This window comes from Sander lucioperca, chromosome 20 (assembly GCF_008315115.2).
Source record: "Sander lucioperca isolate FBNREF2018 chromosome 20, SLUC_FBN_1.2, whole genome shotgun sequence".
Taxonomy (NCBI): domain Eukaryota; kingdom Metazoa; phylum Chordata; class Actinopteri; order Perciformes; family Percidae; genus Sander; species Sander lucioperca.
Window position 1 is genome coordinate 15,971,920 of NC_050192.1, and position 26,954 is coordinate 15,998,873.

Consider the following 26,954-nt stretch of genomic DNA (forward strand, 5'->3'; position numbering starts at 1 on the left):
AAAGGTGAGCAGAAATAGTCATGGCGCAGAGCCAATGAGATCTAAGACATCAATTCAAGAACAGCAGTCCAGTATTCATAACTCCGGAGTCAAAGGAATTCAAACTGGGTTAAGAAATAAGAAAAAACAACAAAACAATGTTACAACCTTCTGTAAACATGAAGCGTAGGCAGAATATGGCAGACAGAAAATCACAGATTTGGCAAAAGAATATCTTTTTTTAGACATTTAGAACATGATACATTCTGTGCTTTCTCTGAGTGCAGCCTTGTTAGGGTCTCCCAGACCCCCAGAGAGCTGGTTTTCAGAGTTAACAGATTACAAAAGGCTTCAGGTAAAAGCTTTAAGGACTACAACGAGCCATCAAATCACACAGTGAGACAGCGTTAATTACTTTTCACCTGCTCTAACATCCCACAGGTTTACCCCTTTCATGGATCCAATTTATTCCAAAACAAAAATAGAAAATCCATTTCTGGGAAGGCAGTCTATTGAACAACAGGCCAAATCATACAAATGGATGTCAAAGAAAAATCTCCATCCTTAATTACAGTAGTCTGAACTAACATATAATAAAGTGGTTCTTTGAACTGGTCCATCGCTTCTCTGGCAACTTCATATCCAGCTCAGTTGATTGTAGTTGGTAATGATGATAAGAGGACTTGTATAGATTTTGAAAGAAACCTTGACATTTTAAGTCTGAAGGGCAGCTAAGAGAAAATAATCTGGATTTCTTGAGGAGCGGTGACACAGGCGTGATTTAGTATCTGAAACTATAAAAGAAGTGTGCGATGTGTAAAAATGACCAGAATAAAAGGAAATATAAATGTCAAGGTCTCCCTTCTTAACAGTGTTCTGTAAGATTAACACATTAGCAACTAAAGCTTGTGCTGCTGGGCGTACAGTAAATAGGCGTTGCTTAGGAGGAATAGCTACTCTGTTTCTCGTACTACAATCTGAAGCGAAATCATGACCTCCAGTCCCAGATCATATCTCCATTCCTCTCACAAAACACAGCAAAGTGTCTGATGTAGTTTGGCATCATATTTTTGCGTATCATTCTGCAAGAGTAAAGACCGGCTTTATTCTTGTGAACGGTGTCTTTAAAATAAAGTGACGTTGAAGTATTCTGTCTCTACGGTTTTACAAAAGATTACATTTGGATGATCTGGAACGAGTGGAAGAGCACGCAAATGTCAATCTCTACTCACTGTGGCATTACAGATACGTGAAAAAATAAGCAAACAAAAAGAGAGTAATTAGGCATGTTTGTATAGCTCATAGTCCTGGTTTTCCGAATGATGAAAAAAATGAATTTATATTACTGCTTATGTGACCTCAAACAGCTTGACTGGCTGCGCATTTATGCAAGTAAGATCACCCAATCAGAATGAGATGTTTAATGGATATTTCTGCACTGGTCTTGGTTTAGATTTATAATTCAAAGGCTGAAATACAGCAATGCTTTAATGTGTGGGGGCCTTTGTGGAAAGTAATCTGCCAATGGTTTCATTTTCCAGTCAAAGTACCTTCTTCTTTTATGGTCAGTCTGAAGGTTGTCGGGCTCGCTGTGGCCGACATCAATCTGGTGTTAATACAAAGTGCTCAGACCGCATTTGTGCTGCACTGAGAACAGCAGGTCGTGATCTGGGCTGACTCACGTAGTCAGACGAGACAGAAATACCATAGCTTTGAGACTATTTGCCAACACTGACCATGGAATCCAGCCAAAGTAGTGAGCATTTTAAAGTCTAGTCTGCGACGTGAATGTCAGAAATTCCAGTTAACATTCTAATAAAGTGCGGGGAGAATACCATTGATGGAAGAAAAGACAATCTCTATATATATGTACAGATTTTGCCTTGAAAAAAAAAAAAGCTTTAGACATGAGGGCTATGTTCTCCGCTGTGTCGTGGCCCTAAATGGCAGTCAGTGTTTGAACCCTCTAACAGTGGTTGTGCTCTCGTCTATGATGCACTCAGCAGCCCCTTGACCACCACTTACTCATCCCAAAGGCTGTTTGTTACAAAGAGACATTTTTCAAAAGAAAGGCATTTTTCAAGAGAAGAAAATCACTACACGTTTCACATACACACTTACAAACACTTAGGAAGCGGATGCTGAACATTACATTAGGTTGACAAAGAAGAGTGAAGCATACCGTCACTGCTCAAATGTGTCTAGAAAGAAGAGGAAAACTCAAGAAATTAGACAGCAGCAATGTAAACTAACAGAAAGGCTCTGTGTCAGTCAAATGGTGATCTGACATTTTCACATTAAAAAAACAAATATGTCACTCACACATGTACACTCATTTATAATTTTGTTGGGCTATGCCACAAGACACCGATCAGCCAGTTAAAAGTCTAAGTATTTAAACTCCAAAGGTTGTTTTTGCACTGATTTATAAAGCTAAAATTTACATAATTGTTCCTACAGATGTCTGGCAGTTTAAAGAACCTCTTGTTTATCATCTACGTAGTTGTTTTATGATATACATTTGACAGCCAGGCTGAGCACTTCTTGAAATCTTCCTACCACAGTAGAAGTCCCTCCACTGACTCACTAAAAAAGAGAAAAATAGAGCCACTTGACGCAATTTAAGACCATCATTTCGGCTCACACACCCACACACACATGCAAACACAGAAACAAGTACGTCAGGAAACCAGTCAGACCAGTCAGTCAGTCAGTTGGTCAGTCAGGTGGGAGAGGAGAACCAGCTCCCTCGCCAGCCTTCTGCTGATTGATAAAAACCAAATCGATCCTCACTCCTCCTCAGAACCAGTAAGCGGATTTTGTTCATTGTCCAACACCCACAAAAAGTATGATGTAAGTAAATCTCAACTACATGTAGCCGACACACCCACATGTCCCCTCAAACTTGGCCTAAACAGGAAATCTACCAATCAAAGCTGGCCGATGACCTTCGATGAGGAAGCTGACGTCCATCACAAGAGGAGGAGGAGGAGGAGGCTCACACAGAGCAGAGGAGTGTGGTGTTTTTTTTTTTAAAGTATCTTCCAGTCCAGATGAATCTCAGGAGGCTCTCTGCCCCAGACTTCAGCCCCAGTATGGAGGTCTGTTGCTGGGATACAGACTGCCTAGAGCTCTGTGCTGGTCGGTGGTTTGGTAGTGGTCAAGATCTTCATGTATTGGGTAAAGATGGCCTCGAAAGCCTCGTCTCTGTGGATCATGGCGCCAAACACCAATGGCTGGAGGGAACAGAAATGCTTGGTAATTAATGTCTGTTGTATGTTATCGCTGCAGTACCTTGCAAGATGTTATGCAATAAAGCACCAGTAAGTCTAAATCACAAAGCAAGAAGGCTATGAGAGTGACTAATATCTTTCTGAGTAATACACCATAAAATGTTCAATGTCAAAAGTCATATGGCCAGTGGTGATGAATTGTAGTAGTGAGTAGCCACACATATTACCTCAATATGAACAAGACAAAATGTAAAAATGTAATTAACAGCATGGAGCTCTCATGCTCCCATTTGTGGCTGCTACTGCCTAGTGCGGCTGAAAGAATTCATCGAATAATTTGATTACTAAAAATCATCGATGCAAAATTCTTTGTCTCGAAGCTTCGTTTAAACGATGTAACGAACGTTGTATACCGTGTTTTCGCACGGATGATTATTACTGTCGCACGACGGGCTGACGCTGCTGTGGACCATAGACTGTTGTATACAGTCTATGCTGTGGACACATGCCGTGAAGACTGACGGCGCGGATTACAAAATGAAGGAAGAGAGCGAAAATAGTGAGGGGCTAAGAGAAGAGACAGGCAGGAGAAAATGACAGAAAGTTTGGGATCATTTTAAGTTGCAAAAAAAACCCAAAACTGTACAGTGTGTCACAGAGCGGACAAGTTACACGAGGTAACATTAACATCTGCATGCAGTATCTCACCCAGCGTTTTACAAAACAAAAAAAACAAAAAAAAAACAAGCTAAAATGAAAGGTGTCGGTAAACTTCTGCTGGCGAAGACAAACCAGCCCCTCTCTCTTCACCAGCGCCTCCTGCACATGGCTATTTAATATGCACGTGAATGACGTCATCGGACCATGCCGATGATGTCTGCATTCTTTATTCTCCCTAAACTTCACTCAGATCAGCCTTCTGAGATTGTGGCCCCTTGACATTTACCTGGGCTTAGTGAACAGCTTTGTTGCATATCAAGTGTAAAGAAAGAGCCAGAGGCATGAAGGGGAAGGGGGCCCAAAAACATTTACATCTGGGCCACCAAAAATGTACTTTGGCCACCTAATTTAGGGGCTGGGTAGCCCATGCCTCCAGTGCTTGAAATATTATATATTCCTGTTAAATTGTTGCTTTTTCTAAAAATTAAACCTTTCTTTTGGATATTTACAATTGCTATTTACTATAAAGCAAAAGTATTTCTATCGATGGAATAATCGGTAGAATACTCGATTACTAAAATAATCGATAGCTGTAGCCCTACTGCCTAGTTCAGTTTAAAGCTATGGAAATTGTAAATTATGATAAAAAATGAGTGAAAAAAAACAGTACGGTCCATCTCATGTACTATTTTAGTTATAAATCTAGCCTCTGCCTATGGAGTTTATTTTAATCTGGAATCCAGGTGGTAAAAAACAAAAAAAAAAAAAAACAATAATTGCAAGCCTAAACATTACAACTTTGTCGTAAAATTGCCATTATCTTAAAGTAAAGTAAATTATTAACAAACTTGCATTCACAAATTAATAAAATCCCCGTGGATGAGAACAGCAATCCATAATTAGAGACTTTCCAATAGGTGAAACAGCAATGTTATTATTCAAAGGAGAATATGTCTTAAAGCATGCCTAGGGGGGATCTTTACGATAAAGTAACAGTAGGAAAGTGCTGAAGAGATGTCGATAATATGAGCTTTTTCTAGTTGACATAAAGCATATCTGTTCAAATCCCAAACTTGCCATATATTTAATCTAAATAGGAAACAAAGGCTTGCACAGCAGTCTCTCCATACTGTACCTTCTGAGTGGAAGGAGTAGCTATAGAGATGCCCATCCCACTTCCTGGTAGGACTGACAGCACTTTGTACTAGGGAGGAGTTTAAAAAAAAAAACAAGAGGGTTATTATTAGTTTCAATTATACAATGGAAAAAAATACAATAATGTGTTTCCTGCCCCTTATTAAAACTGTCCACTTTTTAGAGTGATTACCTTTTGTATGTCAGTGATGTCCACCAGCTTGATAACTTTATTCTTCTTGGAGGAGTTGGATCTGGAGCTGGAGCTCTCAAAGCACAGGTAACTGACGTAGAGAAGGAGAGAGAAAAGAACTCGCTGAAAGGGGTCTTGAGGAAAAACGAGCAGGCAAGCTAAACAGACGACAAACCGAATGGACTTCCTGTCAGTTACACATTTGAGGAGGTGGAGAGCTGTAAAGATCTGAGATATTCTCAGGAGGACGGCTGTCCTCCTTGATCCACTGTCGACTGACTGACACAGAGACAGAGAGGGAGGTTTGCTCTAACTCTTTTCACAGACCCCAATACCACAAACCCACTGGCCTAAACTGTTACCTGCTTCTCCTCTTTGCTCCACCTTTAGGAGCAACTTCCTCTTCTCTATCAGACATAGATTTAGTAATAAAAAAGATGCTCCACACTTACTTCTCTGTGACGTAGAGCATTCCGTTCCTGATGTAGTCTGTGGGCATCTTCCTGTCTCTGTTTATTAGGCAACACCTCCAGCCGTTCTCACAAACTAAAAACACACAGGGCAGAGAACAGCATCAACATTGTTTGCAGTGATAAGTGATTTAAAAAATCCTAGCAAGAGATTTTTGCTTATTCTCAAACATGTTTTTCCAACTTCCAACAACAGAGGTGGATTAGGCATTTCTAATTTACTACTATTAAAAGACCTGCATTGTGCAAAATGCAACGAGAATTGTGGATATTTGGTATTCTTAAATGAAAACAGGTACATGATGGGTTTATTTTATGCTGCAGTAAATCCCCTCACCCGCCAGAGGGCGCTCTGGCTCCGGCAGGTTGAAGATCTCATAAAAGGCTCCCTTCTTGGTGCTGTGGGAGCGACCCGTCTCCTCCTCCCTGCTCACCCCACATGGGATGGTAGCGAGGCTGCTCCGGGAAACCACCGGCTGAACCTGGAGAGAGAGAGACAGAGGAGAAGGAGGGAGGGCAAGAGGGAAAGGCGGAAAAGGAGAGGGTAAGAAAGAGACGGGGGGGAAGGGGGGGGGGAGTAAAAGAAAAATAAAACGCCACAAAAAAGGCATGTGGGAAAGGTGGAAGACAGATAGGAGGGGAAGTATGAATGGGATGATGAGGGAAAAGAGGAAAGACAGGGATAAATATTTAAAATCAAGTATCTCCACACAATATACTACATGTTCCCAGGGATATTGAGAGAAGTGGCCAAAACTGAAACAGCTTAACTTTCAGTATTGCATTTTTTTGCTTCTCTGCATATGCACTTCTTTGCAGCAGGCCCAGGTGAGACGTGCAAAGCAGAGAGTGAGGACATCATTCACTCAGCATACAGAGCAATTATAGGCAAAAACATACTTGTTAGTTTGTGGGAAACAATATAAAATATACCTTGATTTACATGTTTAGGTCAGAGGGATCCTTTTTTACGGTTCAGTCCTCTCTCTATAAGTGTTGAAGGTCACTGACATTTAAAAGAAAACCTAATATTTACATTTCAGGGTTAATCACTAGGAGTAGGTGTAATGGAGAAAGGGAAGGATTTAATGAGCCAATAGGATATTACAGTGGTCAAGGGTCTACTCTATGTGCATTTTTAACTATTCAGTAAACACTACTTCTCACAGAGCATCTATGGCAATGGATCCAAAATGTCAACAATCTGGGAATTGTTATTTATTAAGTTTGCAAATGGATGAAATAATTCAATGCAATGTTTAAAAAATATAATGACACAAAAAAAATAAAAAATCATGACATAACAGAAGTTATCATGACATTTTGATCCATTCTGTCCACAAACACTGACGGCCAGTCCCGAGGTGTGTCACACATCTTGCACACACACACACGCACTCGCACTCGCACACACACACACGCACTCGCACTCGCACACACACACACACACACACACACGCACGCTTTGAGGTGAGCTTGCAGCACACCCGGGCGCAGCAGAGGAACCAAAGGGAGACACACCAGAGTCCCTACCTTCTCAATGCCAGAGAGCTGAGAGAGAGAAACGACAGAGTACACCTGTGACTGATGCCACAGCAAAAGGCACACACACATGCTCACACACTCGATCCTACATATGAGAGAGATGCATATGCGCCGTGGCTGAGTTGTAATGTATTATTGATGTTGATACTTTATTGATGTATTTTTTTCTCTTTGCCCCCTCCACAGGGGGATCAGTGGTAGGGGAGAGACTGACACTTTAGTAGGTGGAATATTGCCAACATGACCTACAGTTAAAGCATGGTCTCTAACTATCTAAATCTAAATACAATATATCTAAATATAAATGTTCTTTGGTCTTTACAGAAATTGCATGTTATTTAGATGTAACACCTGATGTTCTACCTCTAACTGCAAAGCCTCTATGGGTATAAACTTGATCAACTTTAGCTTTAGCTTAACAGGGTCAGCTTTAACAAAGAATTAGAGTAGCTGTATTATTCCCCATGCATTTTTAACACATTTTGTCTTTGACATGATTCAGACTTAGCAGTGTTGAATGGTCTGTGTGTGTTTATGCTCAAGTCATTTAAGAGAACCAGCGAGAGGAGGCAATAAAGGAGGAGGGGGAGCAAAGAGCTGATAAAGACGTGTTTATGTATGGGGTTTCTGCCCCCTTACCCGCCGTGACACAGTGGCGTTGGTCCTCTCTTTGAGCTGAGGGTCTGTGGGAAGGCTGTTCCACACGATGTGGGGTGTGTCGTACTTGTCGCGCAGCTTCGGACAGCTCTTGAACAGGAAGTCTATGATGAAGAACTTAATACCGGCGTACAGGCCTGGAGAGGAACGGACAAGGAAGGGAGAAAACAAAAGGATGAAAAAACTGATGCGGAAAGTTTTGTACAGCACTTTTGGATGGGAAAACAGGGTGAAAGAAACCTGCTTACCTGGTCCTCAAATGATCTTACTTTATAAGGCCTTCCATTTATAAATCTCAGTACCATTCGTGGTGCAGACTTCTGTATCCTTGACATCATTCAAATTCTTTCACATGATTTCACTTTTAATATCCTTCACATTTCAATAGAGTTTTAAGTGGCTATTCATACAGTATTTGGGACCAACATCTGTCTGCACTAACAAAAACAAGCCTTGAATTTTGTTATTCAGGGTGAAATGGGGACTGAGTGTACAAACGGAGTCAGCTCTCTAAACTAACTTGTGATAGCCAAGAACAACACACGAATAACAGTGAGTTACCAAACACTTAACAAACACCAAAAATTCCGAATGTGGTAGCCAACAATGACTTGAAATGTCTTTGTTACTGTGGTGCCTGCACACTGACTCCAAACCGAAAACTCATTTGAATAGTGTTGGAACAATGGCCCAGTTGAATAATATTCAATTTATTTACTTTGCGTTATTTAACTAGTTGTCCAATACAGTAACTAGACAAATAAGAGAATTACTAGAATTACTACTTCATCTTCAGAATTACTACTAAAATTATATAACTTGACTAAAAATCTACAGCCATGCTATCAGTTCTGTGAGGCTCATCACATATGGGATGAATGGTAAAGTTTGAAAAGATACCCATGTTAAGGCCTAATGAGTTTGCACGATCAAGGCACTAGAGGAAAAGGTTCACTAAAGCCAGAAGGATTCGTCCTCTGGGCAACAAGAATGTCTGTACAAACATTTCATGGTAATCCATCTAATACATGTTGAAATATTTCAGTCTGGATCAAAGTGGACCTACCAACCAACAAAAGACCAAAGTTCATTCTCTAATTTGTTAGTTGCCAAATTTGGTCACGGAACATTATTGTCACATCATTTACAGTATAAAGAAATGTATTTAGGCCTCCCATGAGAAGTGACAACTGTACTCAGCTGACTCAATAAAGATAACAATAGTTTTTTGCAGTAAGAATCTTCCAAGATATATGAGCCTACAGGACTTTGGAAACACTTTGTTTACAAGAAATTGCAGTAACTAATATAATCAGATAGGCATGCCAATAGCCTGCAGCTGCCCCTCACAGGGAGACGGAGAACAGTTACACAAGTGCTGTATGAATGCATTTGTTTGTGTGCACTGGTTTGAGTATGAGTATTTGCATTCTTTCAAGGGCCAATGCAATATTTACAGTATGTCAGAAGGATAAAAAAAGCTTTGTTTCTGTGTGCGTCCACGTCTCTCACCCATCATGAAGCCCATAAGTTTGTATGGTAGGACGCAGGAGGTGATGAAAGCCACCCACAGGCAGATATAAAGTTTCCGGGTGCTCTCCGGCTGCACCCACATGAACAGGCTGACAGATGCATGCACACAAACACACACGGACAAGAAAGAAGAGAAATAAAATATAAGTCAATGGGTCTTTAATGATGTATAATTATACACTATATGACTTGACCCCAGCATTAAGCAAAATATGACATTTTTTAAACTCACTTTTTTATCTTCTCCAAAACATCCGACATTTTACCAAACAGGTTCTGGAAGGAGAGTTTAAGCGCTGTATGAACCAATGGTGTTTCATTATCTGTGTACACTGATTTGAGAAGAACTAGGAGCTGTGTTGTACCTGCGCTTTTTGTGCAACATCAAGTACAAGCTGGAACTTCTCAGATACTGTCAAGTCTTCCTTTGGAGGCTCCTGAATAGAACAAAGAGAACAGTTAATAATACTACATATTTACCTCCTCCTAACACAGAAACAGGAAGCAGTTGTCCAAACAGGAAGTGGGAAGCCGTCTTACCATGGGTTCATAAACCTCAGGCACAATGCTCCACTGGATCCTCCAACCTCTGGAACATAGGAAGAAGAATGTACTTTTTTTTTTATGAGAGGTTTAGTTTGGATTAAAATTGGGCCACCAAACTACTCTTTAAACTCTCCAACATCTTTACAATCTTCATCACCAGGTGTCCCAGTTTTATAGTCCAAGCCAGACAGATGTCTAACAAATACTAATGTGCCCTTGTTTCATAATGAGCACAAAGATGAGCTGTATTAGTCTCCTCTATTAACAATAATAATGATCATAAATGAAGGCATGTTTTGAAAATCTGCCCATTATCATCAACATACATCTGCTGCAGTAGATTCATGTTTGTATGGCTCACATAGTGACACGAGGTCAGCAGTGTGCATCTGTTCACCAATAGCACAGCTGCGGCCTCAGTAGTTAAGTTTAATAGGGTTTTATTACACAAAGCACACAGTAAACCGTCCTTCAACTGAAATCATTTCCAAATTAGCCATGGAAGCAGTAATACTGACCATATAGTACAAACTGGCTGCTTTTCTTATATCTGACTACCCAGTGAAGAGAAATGTTTTTACCTGGCGATGAGGTAATTTAAAGACAAGCGCAGGATAGCCAGGAAGAGTAACATAGGAATGGCCCAGCCATGCCAAGCAGCATTCATGTAGATCTGCAGGCAAAAGGAAACACAGCACAACATAAGACAGTTTCATAACATTTGGTTTATTTATCTACATGATAGCCACATTTCATATTAATATGTATTCAATTCAATGCCTTGCAGGATCAGCTGGGGTCAGCTTGATTTTAAACTTTGAATTCTTTTAGCCCACAATGCAGTTGAATTGTCAGAATTTGACCACCAACAGTAACTAAGCTTCACATGACAGACCTCTGTGTGACTTTATGCATGAGAGAAAGACAAATTGATGGCAACATAAAGATTCCCTTTAAATTATGTTTTATGACACTGACTTGAAGCATTTCATTTTGCTTGATATAGTGCTGGTGGAAGACGCTATTAGAGCCACCTGTCAACACTGGAGCCGGATCATCTCTAGATACTGAGATGGCCTTGGCATGTATGGCCACAATCAATTGGTTGACGATGATTTAACGTAATCACTGACTGTGGACCTTAATGAAGATATGATTTGACCTCTGCGGTCCTTGGCAGAACCACTGTAATCTGTCACTGTGGAGCAGAAATTACTTTAATTTCACTGTCATGTACAACCAAATGGGTTCATCAGTCATTTTATAGATCTCACTTTTTTGTCTATTTAATTAAAACTTGATCAACATGGCACAAAGTTCAACATAATAGAGTATTAGCAGTTATTAATAAGAAAGGTGCACACTTACAATGAATGCAATAGCTGAGGTGTAGACGGAGTGCCAATTAGATAAGGCGGAGAGGTTCCTTAAGAAGTTGGTGACAGGTCTGGCTCCTCGCTCTGAAGAATAAGAGTACACAGATATATTCAGTAGTTTAGGACAAATACATAGTGGCAGTTTCCTATCAATACTGATTCCAAGGCACTGGAAAGAAAAGGAAAATTTAAATTTTACACCGAGTGTTTTGTTTTTCTATATGAAAATGAGTTACGAGTAGTAAAATTGTACATTCAGTGCATTTAAATTCAATGTAATGTGTTTAATGGATGTAGAGAAGCCAGTTAATATCAATATCAATATCCATAGTAACGGATGGCCAACATTTTAGCATTACAGCATTTTGAAAGTGGCTACTGAGGAGCAAATAACTGCTCCAAAAATGAATGTTGTGCTGACAGCAGAGTTACTTTTTTACTAAACAGTGCTTCTATTAAAGTTTTCTACTGGTGTGTGTGTGTTTTGAGTACTCACTGAGTCGCCTCATATTTTCTGTTAACCTGGATGGAAAACACAAAAAGTGAAGGTCAGAACACGCAGATGCTCTAAACACACACGCACACAAAGGAAAAGGCTGCTTTATGTGCTAGAGGAGGTGGCGACAATTTGGCCTTCATCAGCCTGGCATGACTCACTTGCCTTTACAAAGCAGGAGAGTAAAAGGGAACAGAGAAAATACATTTGAAAAGTGATTCCAACTTTGTCTGTCCTCTCTCCCTGCAAAATAAAAAAGAACTCTCATCTAAAAAAAAAAAAAAACCTCATCAAGCAACCAACATACTGAAAGTAGACCGTTCAAAGTACTGTACATGTCAAAGGTACATACACCAGTATATCATTTTGCTTATTATCTAACATCCAAGGTCTACAATAAAATCCTGGCTAAGGTGACAATCCAACACAACAGCTGTTTGGCTGCAAACCTTTAGTAGTCCCCAGCTGCTGTGTAGCTGTCTGACTATCCCATCGCGTTGAACAAAGGCAGAATCAATACCTGAGGACAGATATTTCATGTTCTATTCCAAACCAGCTTTCACCCACCTTTTAGCACTTAGTGGTTCCTCGGCCTCCACGGTGCTTTCCTCCGGCTGGAAGCGGAAGTCTTCGATGTAAACCCCGAAACGCTCGTACAGCCACTTCTGCAGCCGTGAACTCCAGACCTCCTTCTGCTGTTTATCTGCTATAGAGAACAAACAGGGTGTGTAAACAGCACCCTAGATTAGGTGTGGTAAATTCACCAAAATTGTATTCATTTTATACAACTTGTGTTGTTTCGCTATAGGCACACATGTAAGTAAGTAAAAGAGACACTGTCTCTTAAGAGTGGAGAGGACGGGGCTCAGCAAACAGTCAATTATTAATACTGAGGTGCCCCTGAGCAAAGCACCCTCAGCTGCTCTGGTGTAACTGCTAAGTATACACCAATTGACTGTGGTTGTACTAAGCAGCAACCCTAGGTGACTGTGAGTGACTGTGTCAAATGTGTAGCTGAAAAAAGCAGCCTGTGCACTCTGTCACTGAGGCTCTGTCATAATTTGACATTTTTATCTCTGTTTATAGCCATATCTTCACGATACACGCTTTTAACCATATTTTTTTAACTGTATAATAGTCATCCGACATGAATTTTAAGCTGTTTTAAGGCCTCCTCTGCTGGCGTACTCACGGAAGAGTAGAGAGCACACGTCCAAGAACGCCACTCTCTGATGCAAAACCCGCTCCTAACAAGAGTTTTAACCGATCGTGGGATTACTTTTATCTTGTTGCCGTTTAAAGTTTTCCATTTTCCCGATAGTGTTGTTTTACTAGCTATTCTTGGACTAAAATCAACTATAATGGCTGTGGACTGAAAACTTCAGTACTCACAGTAATCCACTGACTGAAGTCAGAGCCTCGGAAAAAGGAACAGCTGATTGAAAGCTTTGTTTCAGTAGCTGCTGCCCAGGCAAAGCACATTTCTATGGGGTCCTCGACAATATACCGGTCCACCTGGGCCCAGCAGCCGACCGGGAGCTAGAGGCTGGGGCATCGCTGCTGCACTGGACCCAGACGTCATAACATTAATACCACCAGATGGGACATGGAGCGGAGGTAGCTGAGCGTCTGCTGTCCTCTCCGGGCAGCTCACACATGTCACCCATTTTAATTTGTAGTTTACACAGTTATCACAGTCCCATCATCCCAAATTACTCTGTTCATCCTCTCTGCTTTACCCAACAGATTATACTCACTCTTGCTTTGTCCTTTTATCCACATACACAAACACTATTCCTAAAAAAAAACATTGACAACCACACACACACACACACACACACACACACACACACACACACCTCCGTCACTAGTCAGAGCACAGGCCTGTCTGCCCTAGATGAAGTGATCTACAATCATAACCTATTTTCCGAAATTAGCCACTCTGTCTCTCCCTTCCTCTCTTTCACTAACCCCCCACCCCCACCCCCACACCCTCATAACGCTGACATTGGCAGAGCAGATCTAAAGTAATAACCTCCATAGCAAAATAATTTTTTGCTTTTTTTTTGCCATTTACTTGAGAGGATAGCTTAGACATGAAAGGGAAGAGATAGGGGGAACGCACGCTCTACCAGGTGAGCTACCCAGGCGCCCCGCAAAATAATTTTTTATGCATTAATGTAGTTTGTTGTTGCTCACTCTTGATACAACTATTTGCACACCAGGAACCACCACGTCAATGTGTACTGTTGTTGCGCGCGCGCGCGCGCACGCACGCACGCACACACACACACACACACACACACACACACACAGCTATATGTCCTACAATAACCCATGCACACTTCCGACACACACTGTCAACACTTACTGTTCTGTTCCTGTCGAGCACTCCACCGCACACATCCTACATCCCCGCCTCCCCTGCACGCTTGTGCACACACACACAAACAATCCTCTTGATTTACTCCCACACACATGAAGGACGTCAAAGCCCCCCCCCCCCTTCTCACACTCCCTCCAGGGTCTTACCTGTTCCATTGTTTGAGGGGGACTGCTGTTTCCGGGGAGGCTGTGGTGGAGAGTCCTCCAGCCTGAGGGTGAGAGAGAGAGAGAGAGAGAGAGAGAGAGAGAGAGAGAGAGAGAGAGAGAGAGAGAGAGAGAGAGAGAGAGAGAGAGAGAGAGAGAGAGAAGAAAATATGTGTCAAATGTCTCACTTCTCTATTGTCAGAGCTACAGTCCCACTGCAGGCATGTCTCAGAAAGTTTCTGTTTTAACATGTGGTGAGCTGCTGCATTGAATAAAATAACTACTGTTAAAATAGTTCCATGGACAAATATGGGGATAGAGACAGAATGAGGAGAAACTATTTCAGTCTCAATCTGCCTTTGTGAAGATTAATCTCAGTGTTGCAATCTTTTAGCATGTGCCAACAAAACAGAATTTTTTTGGGAAAATCTAAAACAAAATCTGAAAAAAAGAGCCTATACTGACACTAAGAAAGCATACATGTAAGACCTTACACATTAGCTTTTTTATTTCTGTATCATTAGATTCAAGCTGATTCTATACAAATTTGTGAAATTGAGCAAATTTCTCCATCAGTTATACTGCCATAAATAAATAGGTGTAAATGCAGAGAGAAAAAAAAGATCAATGATGAAACAACATTCCAAGAGGTTATTGGCTTTGGCAAGCTTGTTGCGCTATCATCTTTAATAGCTGGAAGTCATATGTCAGGCTAATGGTCAATAAATGCTTGCTTAAAAAATAAATACTTGGTTGATATTCTAGAAAAACAAAGCAATTCTTTGTCTCTAAAAGTTCGGGCTTTGAGAAATAAGTTTGTAATGTTTCATTTTAATGTGTTTCTTAATTTCCTAATAATGTTCAAGAAAGTTTCCTTAAAATAATTGTTACTTGGTGCAAATTATGGGGAACACAGGAATTTCACTTTACGGGAAAGCTACATTTTAACCTGGTAAATATCAATTCAATTCAATTATTTATCATTTGGAACATTATCTTCATATAGAGTACGTTGAATGATGCTTGCATGTAGACAAATTTCACACGTTTGCATGTTCAGCTAAGTTGCTACACACTGACCAAAAGGACTCTCTGGGTCTGTAAACACACAATTATGTTGCGTCTGAAAAGTTGCAGTGCAGATATTTTACAGACAACACTTAACACCACCCAGAAGCTATCACTGTTTATTCACACCTGGAAGCTTCCTAGTGAAACCAGAGTGTTTTCATTTTGGCCACCAAGCTAAGTAGGTCTACTGCCTTGGATAGTAGCCACAAAAAGAGAGCACCTTCTTCTCTCCAGCTGGATACTGCTGACAAAGGATTAGGCTAACTGGAGAAAACGTCCAGGTCATGGTGCATTTCTTTACCTCTCACAAACCCCTGACCTGTCTGGCATTGTTGAGGTCATGTTTCTGTGCTGATAATCACTTGGAGAGCACCGGTGGAATTTCCCATTGGCAGGCACAGAAGTATCATCTGATCACACACGCAGAGCCGTACATACACACCCTGGGTTTGAGGGTGGCTCGCTCGGTGCCAAGAGGCGCAGGCTTTCCCTGACACCAGCATAGCTACTGTGTCACAGTGTGAACTTGGCGACACAGACTGGCGCATGACTTGTTTCTGTTTTTTTTCTCTCTTTCCATCTCCCTCACAACACACACACACACACACACACCTCCTTATGGAATTCCACGCCTACCAAGCTGCGGAGGCCTCTTTTTTTTATAATCCACACACACACCCACAAGCCATCAGACCTGACCTACGATAAACTCTGCTGGGTTGCAATGTTACAAAGTGCAGTGTCGCCATTTCCCGTCATTCCCTCATTACTTCCCCATCCTCATCTCCTGTCGCCCACGTCATGCGCTTGACTCTGCTCGCTGTCTGTTTTTCTTACCTGGTCTTGAGCACCTCGTTCATCTTCTGCTCCAGGTCTATCCTCTTGCTTCGCTCTCTCTCCAGCTCCTGCCGCAGAGAGTCCACATTGGTCTCTTCCCGCAGCTTTCTCAGCTCCTCCTCTGCGAAAGACAACACAAAGGCTGGAGATCAGTATCGCACATTTTTCATATGAAAACAATGCAGCCCGAGGAGCTCCACACACACATCCAGGGTCTTTAAAAATGCATCTGATGAGTATGAAAGAAGGTTATTCGACCTTTATGTGGAACATTACAAACAGCATATTAGACACACTACCGACAGACAATATAATCTATAAAACAATATAATGAAATTACGGAAAAACTGTTGTTTTTAAAAGGGGAATCAAGTTTGAAGTCTTACAACTGGAGATTAAAAATGCATCCATCTGTCTCCTTCACCTTCAAGTCCACCCACTCATCCTTGTTATCAATCAGCTGCTAGCATTAAGTGGTTTCAGGTATCAGGGCTTTCTAAGCCTGGGGTGCAACATCAGCGGTGTTTCCTCTCAGTCTATTGTCCCTGACTAAAGGGACACATGAATATTGGAGGAGACGAGGCAATAAAAGTGTGTACAGGTGCAGAGGCACAAATGAATGAATACCTGCATACATTTATGCAGATACAGAATGAGGCACAAAAAAAACAAGAACAAGCAAAAGAACAGATTAAGTCCTCAAAAAACACAAAATTACATTCAAATATATTGAAAAACCCACGTTGTGATTGCCACCAGGGCTTTCCTTAAAAACAGAGCTTTGTGAAACCCCATCACTCTGATGTGGTTCCACTTTATTTGGAAACACCATCATACTGAGGATTTATGGGAAATTGTGCCGCATGACAACTTCATATGGTATTTATAACAGAAGTACAAGCGGTGCCACTGAACACTTAGATCAATATCTCTCCAAGTAAAACACAAGAAATATTACCTGAACCAGTAGTACCCTCATTTTCCGAAGGGGATTCATATTACAAGGACATAGATGCCAGTTATACACAGTTATTTTTTCTTATTACCTAATCTCATATCTCACTCGTCATTTTTCTCCTACCATTAACACTAATAAAACATTCATTGCCAGCCCCTCCTAAAGCATCGGCAACAACACTGTGTGCTCTTACTGAGAGAAGATATACTGGATCTCCAGATCCCATATACAGTAATCCACTTGCTTTGTATAACCTCCCAATGCATTTCTGGTTCAGTAAGAGCAATAAGGCATATTTTGGTTTTTCTTTTGCAAACTTTGTGCATTGGGGCATTGAAGAGGAAAACCATGAACATAAAGTATGAGTCTGTTACTTCATCTATGTAATATGACTCTTCTCATACGCGTTCACCCCTCCACCGGCTCAGTCTTCCTATCTGCCAACATACAGTAAGAATGTGTTTATTGTTCAGACTGTATTTATGTATGTAAAGAAGACAAAGAGAGTGAGTGCGTAAGAGTGAGCAAGAGGCCGGCCAAAGGTTACTAGGCAGCTTAGCACTGGTTAGGTTGCCCTGTGTCAGGAGATCCATGGCCAACTGTAAACATATGAGAAAATTACTAACAGCAGCAGTGATGCACCCTGGGTGGTGTAGGCAGAACAACATCAGTGGTTTACGCTGTACTGAACATAATTTAAAGCTTTACAGGAATAGTAGTGGCACTTTCTTTCATCCAACAAAGTATTGTGGCTAAAAGAGACTTATTCCTGCTCAGAAATTAAATTAGAGTGACAGGAATACAATAAGTCAGTGATATTTTCAGAGATATTCCTACAAAGTTTTTGGCCACTTTGGTAGCATTACGTTGTAAACATTACAGTAATATATTATCACCTTATGAAGTTAACATGGCAAACGTGTTTGCATATAATTGCAAGCTGGGCAGATCCATAATTCTCTGTGGGTCTGTCACTACGAGCGACACCTTTCACATTACATTGTCATAAGTTTTCATTGTTAACATAATAATATTGGTAGATGCAGCTTTAATTTACTTCTTTCTTTGGTTGACAGACACACAGCAGTTTCAAATATTAATCACGCTAATTTAAGTTGCAGTGGCCCATTTAAATGTTGGGTGGTTCCAAAATGCAGCATTAGATAATTGCTTGAAATTCACACGTCACATGCTGTCGGTAATCCATGCACAGCGCAATATAATTTCAGTGTCAATATGGTTTCAATGAAAGGGGATGCAACATTATTTTCTATTGTAGTCCCATTTTGTGATTTACAGCTGTATTTAATAAAGATAAAAAACATTCATAGTGCTGCTCTTAAGAGAAAATACTAGATGTACTACTCACATGACACCTTCACTTATTAGCAGTTGTCCATACCCTAACGCCCCGGATCCTGTTCACCTTTTAACCTCTTTATCCTCACCACACTGTGACTCCCTCCCCCCCCCCCCAGTTTTCTGCCCCTATACTGAATGTTACTCCTTCCCATTCACCTTGTGCAATTATTCCTATGTATGTGCATCTCTACAACCCTTTCCCTCTCCAGTTTCCTTCCTTCCACACTAAGAAATTCCTTCCTAACACCAGAACAAGAGATGCCTCAATCCAAGAGTCCATACTTCTGTGTTCGATGTGGGGCTGCAAGTGTGTGATACAGCACAGCATGACACAATATGCTGTGTGTGTCAGACACAGAAAGGTAGAGTAGAATAGTTTTCCTGTTCCACAGAGGCCCTCTACATCAGCTAGCATATTAATAATACTGTCAACAAGCCTGTTCTGCTTCTAAAATTGGATTGCCATTATCTATATATAAATCTTCATCCTGGGTTACCATATCACAGGGTCTTCTTGGCCATTATAAGGCTAGTACCTAGGCCATTTATCAGTAACAGGATTATTTAAATGCCAGGAGATGTCACTTGTAATAGCGTTGACCTTCTCTCCCATGCAGGTTTTCCATAAAACTGTAATCTCTGAGAAGCAAAAGCTAAAAAACATAAATTTGATGAGTTATCCACATTATCGACTAATAAAAGGTTAGAAAGCAGCAGAAAATATCAGTGATGTTGAAGGCAGTTAATTGCGATATGGGAGGCGACTGAAGCCAAGGGGAGCTAACTGTTTGTCTTGTTTGGGTAAGACAGTAAATTCAGTACCAGATAAGATAAAAGTCAGAAGACGAAGCTAGTTAAGTTGTAGTTAAGACGCTCTGCTGAGATTTAAGTTGTGTAAAATATTCTAAAAGATGAGTTTTTAGATATCATTTTACATTGCCATCGGTTGAAGTCAAGTTTGTCTGAATAAATCTAGACAAAATAGAATAACAAAACTTACTGAGCCTGTGCTGGACTATCTTACAAAAGTACATTAACGTCAACTGGATGGTCTTAGTGAGATGTCTGGAAAAAGTTGCCATTACCTTTGTGTGTTACTGGAACCAAAAAACAAAATCAGAAGTTGGGGAAATGTGGAGCCTTGGTGCACCGGAGGTGTCATGAGCATGCAGCAACCACCATGGCCGAGTGTCATATGAGAGACTTAGACTTCCTTTATAGCACAGACATTGCACAATAATTTTCCAAATCGACACCATGACACAGAATAGAGGAAGTCACATAACTAATACTAAACTAACTAAAATGAAGACCCTAGTTTATAGAACGAACATACGTTTTTCCTCCATGTTTTCTTGAAACCAGCATCTAGACACAGACAAACTCCTCAAGGCCCTTTGCACTGGTTTCAACATTCAGCTGAGGGGACTATCGTTTCTATGGTCATAGTTCACCACTGGGGCAGAGTTGCTAATATTAGTTGGGTTTACAACTTCAACAATCATATCTGTATTGACAAATAGGAATCTCTGTAGGCTAGACGTTATCTAGCAAATGGAGCCTAAAAGTGACTGACATCCTTAGGTCTATGAGCTGACAAAAGTTTATATTGACATTACAATAAAGACGAGGCTATTGTACCTTGATATTGATTTTGTATATCTCCCTGGGGTTGATCAAATGAAGAACAGAAGTTTATTGAACCACCTCTGTGTACTCTGTAGTGTGTAGTACAGTGTGGTTGCCAAACAAGGCTGGCTAATGTACAGAGGCTTTAGTTACAGTAGTTATCTCATTCAAGTTTACAGTACAATGTAGCTAGGTTGAACTTGCCCATTCCTGATTGTAAAGCTGACAAACTTACTGAGGTTGAGGTTACTTTTGTGGCTTTTGATCTTATCAACAGCTCCACTATAAAGCAGCTCAAAGCTGTCACAGGTGAAGTCCTCCATCCTGCACAAACCGATCCGTCTTTGCAGCTGGCCAGTCCCTGGGACACTCGCGCAGGAACGGGACGGCAGAGTGGCCGCCTTGGTTCTTTCCTGAAATTGAGCCATGGTTACAGGTTCTCCTGGTCCGGTCCAGCACCCTCTGTTACATAATGACCTAAAGCCTCTTCAAAACCTGTCCAATCTGGCAACTTAGGTATATGCTCCATGTTTACATGTCCCATCCAGAGACAAAGCAGAGATCAAGGATAGGTTCCTCGGTGCTGATTGGTAACCAGCAACACAAGAGACTGTTTTAAAAGGCCTCCACACACAGAGTGATGGTCAGTGATCGGAGCTGGTCTGAGTGTGTTAGGCACTCGGTAAAAAGAGAAGGAGGGCAGCTGAGGTGGAGAGAGGTGGGGCTTTGCTGGGTGGCCAGCAGGCTAAGAGGGCCTGGAATCTGAGATTTCTGAGCACACTGGAGCTGTCAACACACACAAACACACACACACACACACACACACACACACACACACACACACACACACACACACACACACACACACACACACACACACACACACACACACACACACACACACACACACACACACACACACACACACACACACACAGCATGTTCAAGCGTCAGTATGGGTTTATCTAAGTGGTTGTGTACATATGTGCGGCCATGCGTTTGTTGTGTTTTGGTATGTGCAAGTTCATATTTGTGTGCGGTAGGGTGTGTGTGAGGATGCGTGAGTGCGCATACTGTAAATACGCAAGCGAAGCGAATCACTTTTCATCCAAATAGGCAAAGTTTTTAAGACCTCAAAGGAAAAGTACTGTATGAGTTGTTCAATCCAGGCCAGAGACAATGGCACCATTCATGAAAGGAAGGTGGGGGCACAGGGGGTTCAGAGAAAGAGAGACAGAGAGAATCGGCTGCTTCACATTGGCCTCTCATTGTTCCCATTCTCTACAGTGTTTGCCACAACACTGGTTGACTTGAGCAGAAAGGAAGGTTGAGCTTTTTGTGACCTACAGCCGATCTGCAGATGTTAATACACCATTCAAGACACAGACCGAAAAAAAGAGAAAGGGATGATAGGGTAAAGTAAACATCACGTTCCTTCAGTTTTACTCTTTCCTTAGAAATGAAACCTGTTGCATATCTACACAGACAGCTGATCAGAACTAAACTGTTACCGCCCTCACTCTGCAAGTTCACAACATTTGGGTTCTGTAAAAGGGTTTTAAGTGAACAACAGTGTCAAATATAAGGCCTGGATATTATAAATGTATTTAAAGAGTTAGTTTTTTTCTTCTTCAAATTTTGTGTTTTAGTTTGTATTTAATAATTATTATACTCTGTTCTGTAGGTTGTACTTGGAGTGATCAAAGAGCAAATACTGTATTTTGTCTTCTTTTGTCTTGTATATTTTAAAAATGATCTTTCCCTTCTGTGGCCTTCTTCCACTCTGGCCCTGGTATCTCTACGTGACCTAGATTTCACCCACTTGTTTCACTTATTTCTCCTCTACAAAATAATTTTAAGTTCATGGCTAAATCTCAAACTTCACAGTCCTCCCTGTAACATCAAAACTCTTTATTTACTGTGCCATTTCTTGTGCTTACAGGAAATGTGTAGGGAGTATTTTGACTGTAAGTCTATAATGTTACTGTGTGTGTTTGTGTGCATGCTCAAATATTTATGTGGGAGAGTAACATGCAATAAATAATCTAGATAAACAGTGTTCCATAATCCAATGTTGTGTCAGCAGGGAGGATAGCATCATCTTGTTTGGAGAACAGTAATGAGATAATAGATTTCATTACATCATAGATATCTGGTCAAGACTGTAGTCTCCTCTAAGTACTGGGAACCAAGTGCCTTCGGGGAAACAACAAGAATTACATTACATTATACAAATTACATATCAACAGTTCAAGACTGCAAATTTGCTAGAAGATATTAGAAGACTTACACGGGTTCAACGTCTTGCTTTAATGCACTCCGATCAGAACACATACAGTATGCCGTGGACATGCTGCCTGGTCAAAAGACACACATGCCACCTGTCGCAATCTCACACACTCGGCTAAACTCATGAGGGTACAGCTAAATTAAAATGTAACAACTGGGACATAGACGAGAGTAAAGTGAGAGAAACTGATGTAAAAACTGGATGTCTGCACCAACTGTGTGTAGGGTTACATGAATTACAGGTCCATTTAATTTGACACTCAAACATCCCAATAACAGAACCCTCTGTATTCATTATCATGTAGCATGTTCTGTAGCTGTCTTAAGCCCCTGACACCAACCCGACGGCCGACCATTGGCAGAAAAGGCAGTCGGCTCCCCGAGGTCCAAAAAGTGCCTCGGAATACACCGAAGCGACGCCGACTTAGAGCGTACGTTCTGCGCGTGTATGAGACGTAATACGTCTCCATAACAGCAGGCGGTGCTAATCTGTATTGTCTCATAATGGCGGCTTCGTTCGGAATACAATCTCATATTTGACGAAGATAGTTCACCGAAATGTGTTTCTGAAAACATTTTATGCGAGAAATGGGGCCATGCAGTTGCTGAATCTATCTTCATTTCAGATCGACAAAGGTCAGTTTAAAAGATTTTCGTCAGATGTTGATAGGCGTTAGTCAGGCTCATCCCACTCATCATTTCCGGGTTAGCGCTCCACCAATCAGATTGGCCATTGAGTCCGACTGCCTGCTCGCCCTCCGACCCAGCAAGTCAGGTCGGCCAAAATGAAGGCCGACGGCCCCTCCAACGGACGACGGCACGGAACACACCAAACAGACTCGAGTCACTGACCTCGCCAGACTGTCCGACGGCCGATTATCGGGGTGGTGTGTCAGGGCCTTTAGAAAAAGAATGAATCATCATCAGTGTACAGAAATCACTAATGAGGCATATTCTCGCAGAATACTTGATCACTTGCATAATTATAACCAAGAATTAAAAACTAAGACTTTTCAATTACTTCTATTTTTCTGCTACTCCCCAGATCCTAAAGGCACAAAAAAATAACAGAAGAGTGGCAGAGCTGTCAATCAATTACTGTCTGTAATCTAAGAGTTCAACTAAGGCAACTTAAGTGAAAACATGTGGGTGGACTATGGGAGTTTATTTGCGACACTAAATCTCTGTATTTTCAATATCCATTATTCTTGTAAGATCTATCCGTGGGAAATAAGACACTTCCTGATGTCTGTATGATATACCCCACTGGGATGTACTTGTTATTCCGGGTTGTTTCCTAGTACTGGTGAGTACCAGATGGTATTGTGAAGAACGCCTTGCATTAGACTTTAGACTTATTGCGGTTCATCTCTTATTCCATTAGCTTTCAGTTGTGCTGCTGTTGCTGCAATGTGCATGTTTGTGTGTAGCCTTTATGTGTGCACCCCTCTGCCCAGTGTGAAGTAGGGCAGCAGCTAGGACACTGTATTGATCAGCAAGTCATTGTTCCTCTGCAGTGACCTTCAAACAGGACACACACACACACACACACACACGCACACACATCTGGTGCTCTCAATTGTTATGGAAATGGTAGCCGTAAAACCGATAAACCCAATGACAGTAGGACCTGTCTATTACACAGTGCTTCTGTGTGATAATTTGTTAGGCTTGTGAGTTGTGTGAGAAACAACAGGCTAATGTACAAACAACAGTAGAAAAAGCTAGAGATATCAACAAGCCAAGGGTAAAAAGTAGGCAAAAAGAAAAGCACAGAGAGGACACAAGGGCAAAGAAATACAGAGACGTTTAGAGGTAGGAGGCAAAGGGAATACGAATAAAAGCAAGAGAGAACTAAAGCAAAACAGAGAAAGGAAGCAATAAAAGCCGAGCACATTAGGTCTGCTCATATAATTACATGAGGCGATTTCCACTGGCACTACCCTCTGCCATTTTATCACCAGTAGGAGGGTCAGTTCAGCTCAGCTCTGTCACCCACGGTACATATTCTAGTTGATATATCCCTCTGTTTTTTACATCCATTACTAATAATAATCAAACTATCACAGGGTTATCATTCAATGAAATGTGTTCTCAGAGTGCTTATTGTAAATCTTGGTGTGCAGTATGCGAGGACTGAGAAACAAACATTCACACAGAAATAAATGTAAACACACATCTACAATTTATATTTACACATTGGTCATTTTAGACACACACACACACACACACACACACACACACACACACACACACACACAAGTGTTATGCTAAGACACTTGCATAATTTACATTCATGAACAATTTTAATTCAGTTTTGCCATAGAGCACACTTGCTTACTGTTTTGTAACTCTAATTGCACGCAGTGGCTAATATAGCACTAAGAGATAGTAAAAGGATAGCTACAACTTTATAAACAGTAGTCTGTGAGCTTAAAAAAAGCTTAAAATGTATGTCATATTGACCACCCATAGCTGACATGTAATTACCACATACAAGTATAGTAAGACGATCAACAAAACATGACAGCCATTGATGGCACTATCACAATGCTAGTACTAGCTTGGATTCAGTCTCGCTTTAATCTCACGTTTTAATTTTAAAATAAAAACTTGGCGATATTAGCATGTATTTAAGCTTGCAAAACATTGAAGCTTCAAAGATTCTAAGCAATGCTAATGCACACCTAAAACCAGCCAGCACAGAGTAATTCTTGTTACTGCGGATAATCCACAGACCTCACTGTAGACACGTTATCAGGAGCTGCAGTCCTTTCTAGGTCTGTGGATTATCTTGCACATGTAACCACAACAATGAGTCTGAAAACACACTGTTGTTGTATTTTTCCAAATGTAACCACAAAAAATAAATCCATTAATTGCATTGATGTGGCACTAGAGGTCTCAGCTGTGATATCTTAAAACCAAAACTCTATTTTGCTATGTCTCCATAGCAACAATCGTTGAACAAGCAGAACACAAACTTGAATATGAAAGCTAATCTCAGTTTTATTCCGCATTCTCCCGGTGATTTTATAAAAAAAAATAATGTTTAACCAGTTTTGTTATTGGGGTTATGTTTACTCACGCATTATATACATTTTGTTTATCAAATTGTCAGAAATAACAGGAAAATGCATAGATTTCTGTCAAATAAGGTAACACAGACTCATTGCCTTTACGGTACGCGGACCGATCATGCTTACTGCCGTGCATAGTCCCCCCCCCCAAAGGCCCATTCTGATCCAGGAAAAACCCTGTGAAGCTTACCCACACTGACAGATTTAAAGAGTAATTTTTTTTTTTTTTCTTTCAACCTGGCCCCCAATTCCCCATGCATTTGTGTCTAATAGACTGATATGACCAAAAATCTTTGAAATTGCTCCAGTATCGTGAGAGATCGCAGTGACCGGCCAGCACGAACCGAACTGCAATGCAATCTGATGGGGCAATTGTGCACTCTCGATTTTTGTCCACTAAAATTGATTGTTTTTGCCACTGACAGGCTAAGAATGTTATTAAAAGTGTCTGACAACATTATCGATCTCAGTAGGTGACTTCTTGTCCAAACACGGCGGTGGGGAGTAGGCTATAACAAGTCGGGGAAAAGACGTTCCGGGAGTTTGCTGTTTTGGAGTAGGCTACAGGAATTATAGGCTCCTGTTATCTAAAAGATTTTCAGTGCTGTGGCTCAATATTTAAATGATTTCGACAATATGTATAAGTTCATTATAATTCAATGACCACCTGTATTCATCTGAGCCAGAGTATACGGATGAAGAGCGGACAAGAGGCGAGAGAGAAAGAGAGGCGGAGTGTTTTGTGCAGTGAATAGGCTATAATACACCCATGGTTTCGTGTTATCTAAAAGATTTTCAATAAAAACAATGGTTTGTATTTGCTCATGTCTCGAGCACAGCCCTTTTGATAAGAGGGGAAATCCTCTGACATGGGGTCCAGGTTGAAAAAAAACCCCGAAATTACCCTTTAAGAGTACACTTCACTTGGTCAAGGAAGAATGAGGTAATAGAGAGATGAGAGGAGGATGAATAGATGAGAGGAAGGGAATAAATGTGGACCTGGAGAAGAGAGAGAAAGGAAGAGGAAAAGAGAAGAAAACTGAAGGAAACAACTGTTATACAGCAGAAGGCCATCACGACCTCCGAGGCTGATGTGCATGTGTTCGCCTCCTTCTATGTGATCGTGCGTCCGGAAACATGGTTACAAATTAACCAATTAAGTGCCCTAAGAATAGCGTGCACGCGCACGGACACACACACACACACACGGACACACACACACACGGACACACAAACACGGACACACACACACGGACACGGACACACACACACACGGACACACACACACACACACACCATCTGGAATGGAAACTCGTGCCTCCTATGAAGGCAGGAGACAATATACTTAAGCAGTAGAGGTCGACCGATTAATCGGCA

At 41.1% G+C, this 26,954-nt stretch overlaps 1 protein-coding gene across 8 annotated transcripts in view; it reads right to left on the reverse strand.

Annotated features, from left to right (window-relative positions):
- Nucleotides 1-215: 215 nt before the first annotated feature.
- gramd4a (GRAM domain containing 4a) overlaps nucleotides 216-26,954 on the reverse strand; it is a 50,738-nt gene continuing 23,999 nt past the window's right edge. For 2 of the 8 annotated variants that reach the window (XM_031284899.2, XM_035995845.1), the window contains 17 exons: nucleotides 16,260-16,380; nucleotides 14,355-14,416; nucleotides 12,390-12,528; nucleotides 11,823-11,848; nucleotides 11,319-11,410; nucleotides 10,532-10,623; nucleotides 9,945-9,993; nucleotides 9,770-9,841; nucleotides 9,637-9,680; nucleotides 9,384-9,493; nucleotides 7,854-8,008; nucleotides 7,203-7,220; nucleotides 6,007-6,151; nucleotides 5,652-5,745; nucleotides 5,200-5,290; nucleotides 5,008-5,076; nucleotides 216-3,215 (listed from right to left, as the gene is read on the reverse strand). In XM_031284899.2, coding sequence (XP_031140759.1) covers nucleotides 3,105-3,215; nucleotides 5,008-5,076; nucleotides 5,200-5,290; nucleotides 5,652-5,745; nucleotides 6,007-6,151; nucleotides 7,203-7,220; nucleotides 7,854-8,008; nucleotides 9,384-9,493; nucleotides 9,637-9,680; nucleotides 9,770-9,841; nucleotides 9,945-9,993; nucleotides 10,532-10,623; nucleotides 11,319-11,410; nucleotides 11,823-11,848; nucleotides 12,390-12,528; nucleotides 14,355-14,416; nucleotides 16,260-16,380 — 1,490 coding nt within the window. In that variant the 3' untranslated portion in view covers nucleotides 216-3,104. Of the gene's footprint in view, nucleotides 3,216-5,007; nucleotides 5,077-5,199; nucleotides 5,358-5,651; nucleotides 5,746-6,006; nucleotides 6,152-6,230; nucleotides 7,064-7,109; nucleotides 7,221-7,853; nucleotides 8,009-9,383; nucleotides 9,494-9,636; nucleotides 9,681-9,769; nucleotides 9,842-9,944; nucleotides 9,994-10,531; nucleotides 10,624-11,318; nucleotides 11,411-11,822; nucleotides 11,849-12,389; nucleotides 12,529-14,354; nucleotides 14,417-16,259; nucleotides 16,381-20,443; nucleotides 20,898-26,954 lie in introns of those variants that run through there. The other 6 variants (XM_031284903.2, XR_004895979.1, XM_031284900.2 and 3 more) reach the window with 6 other exon arrangements.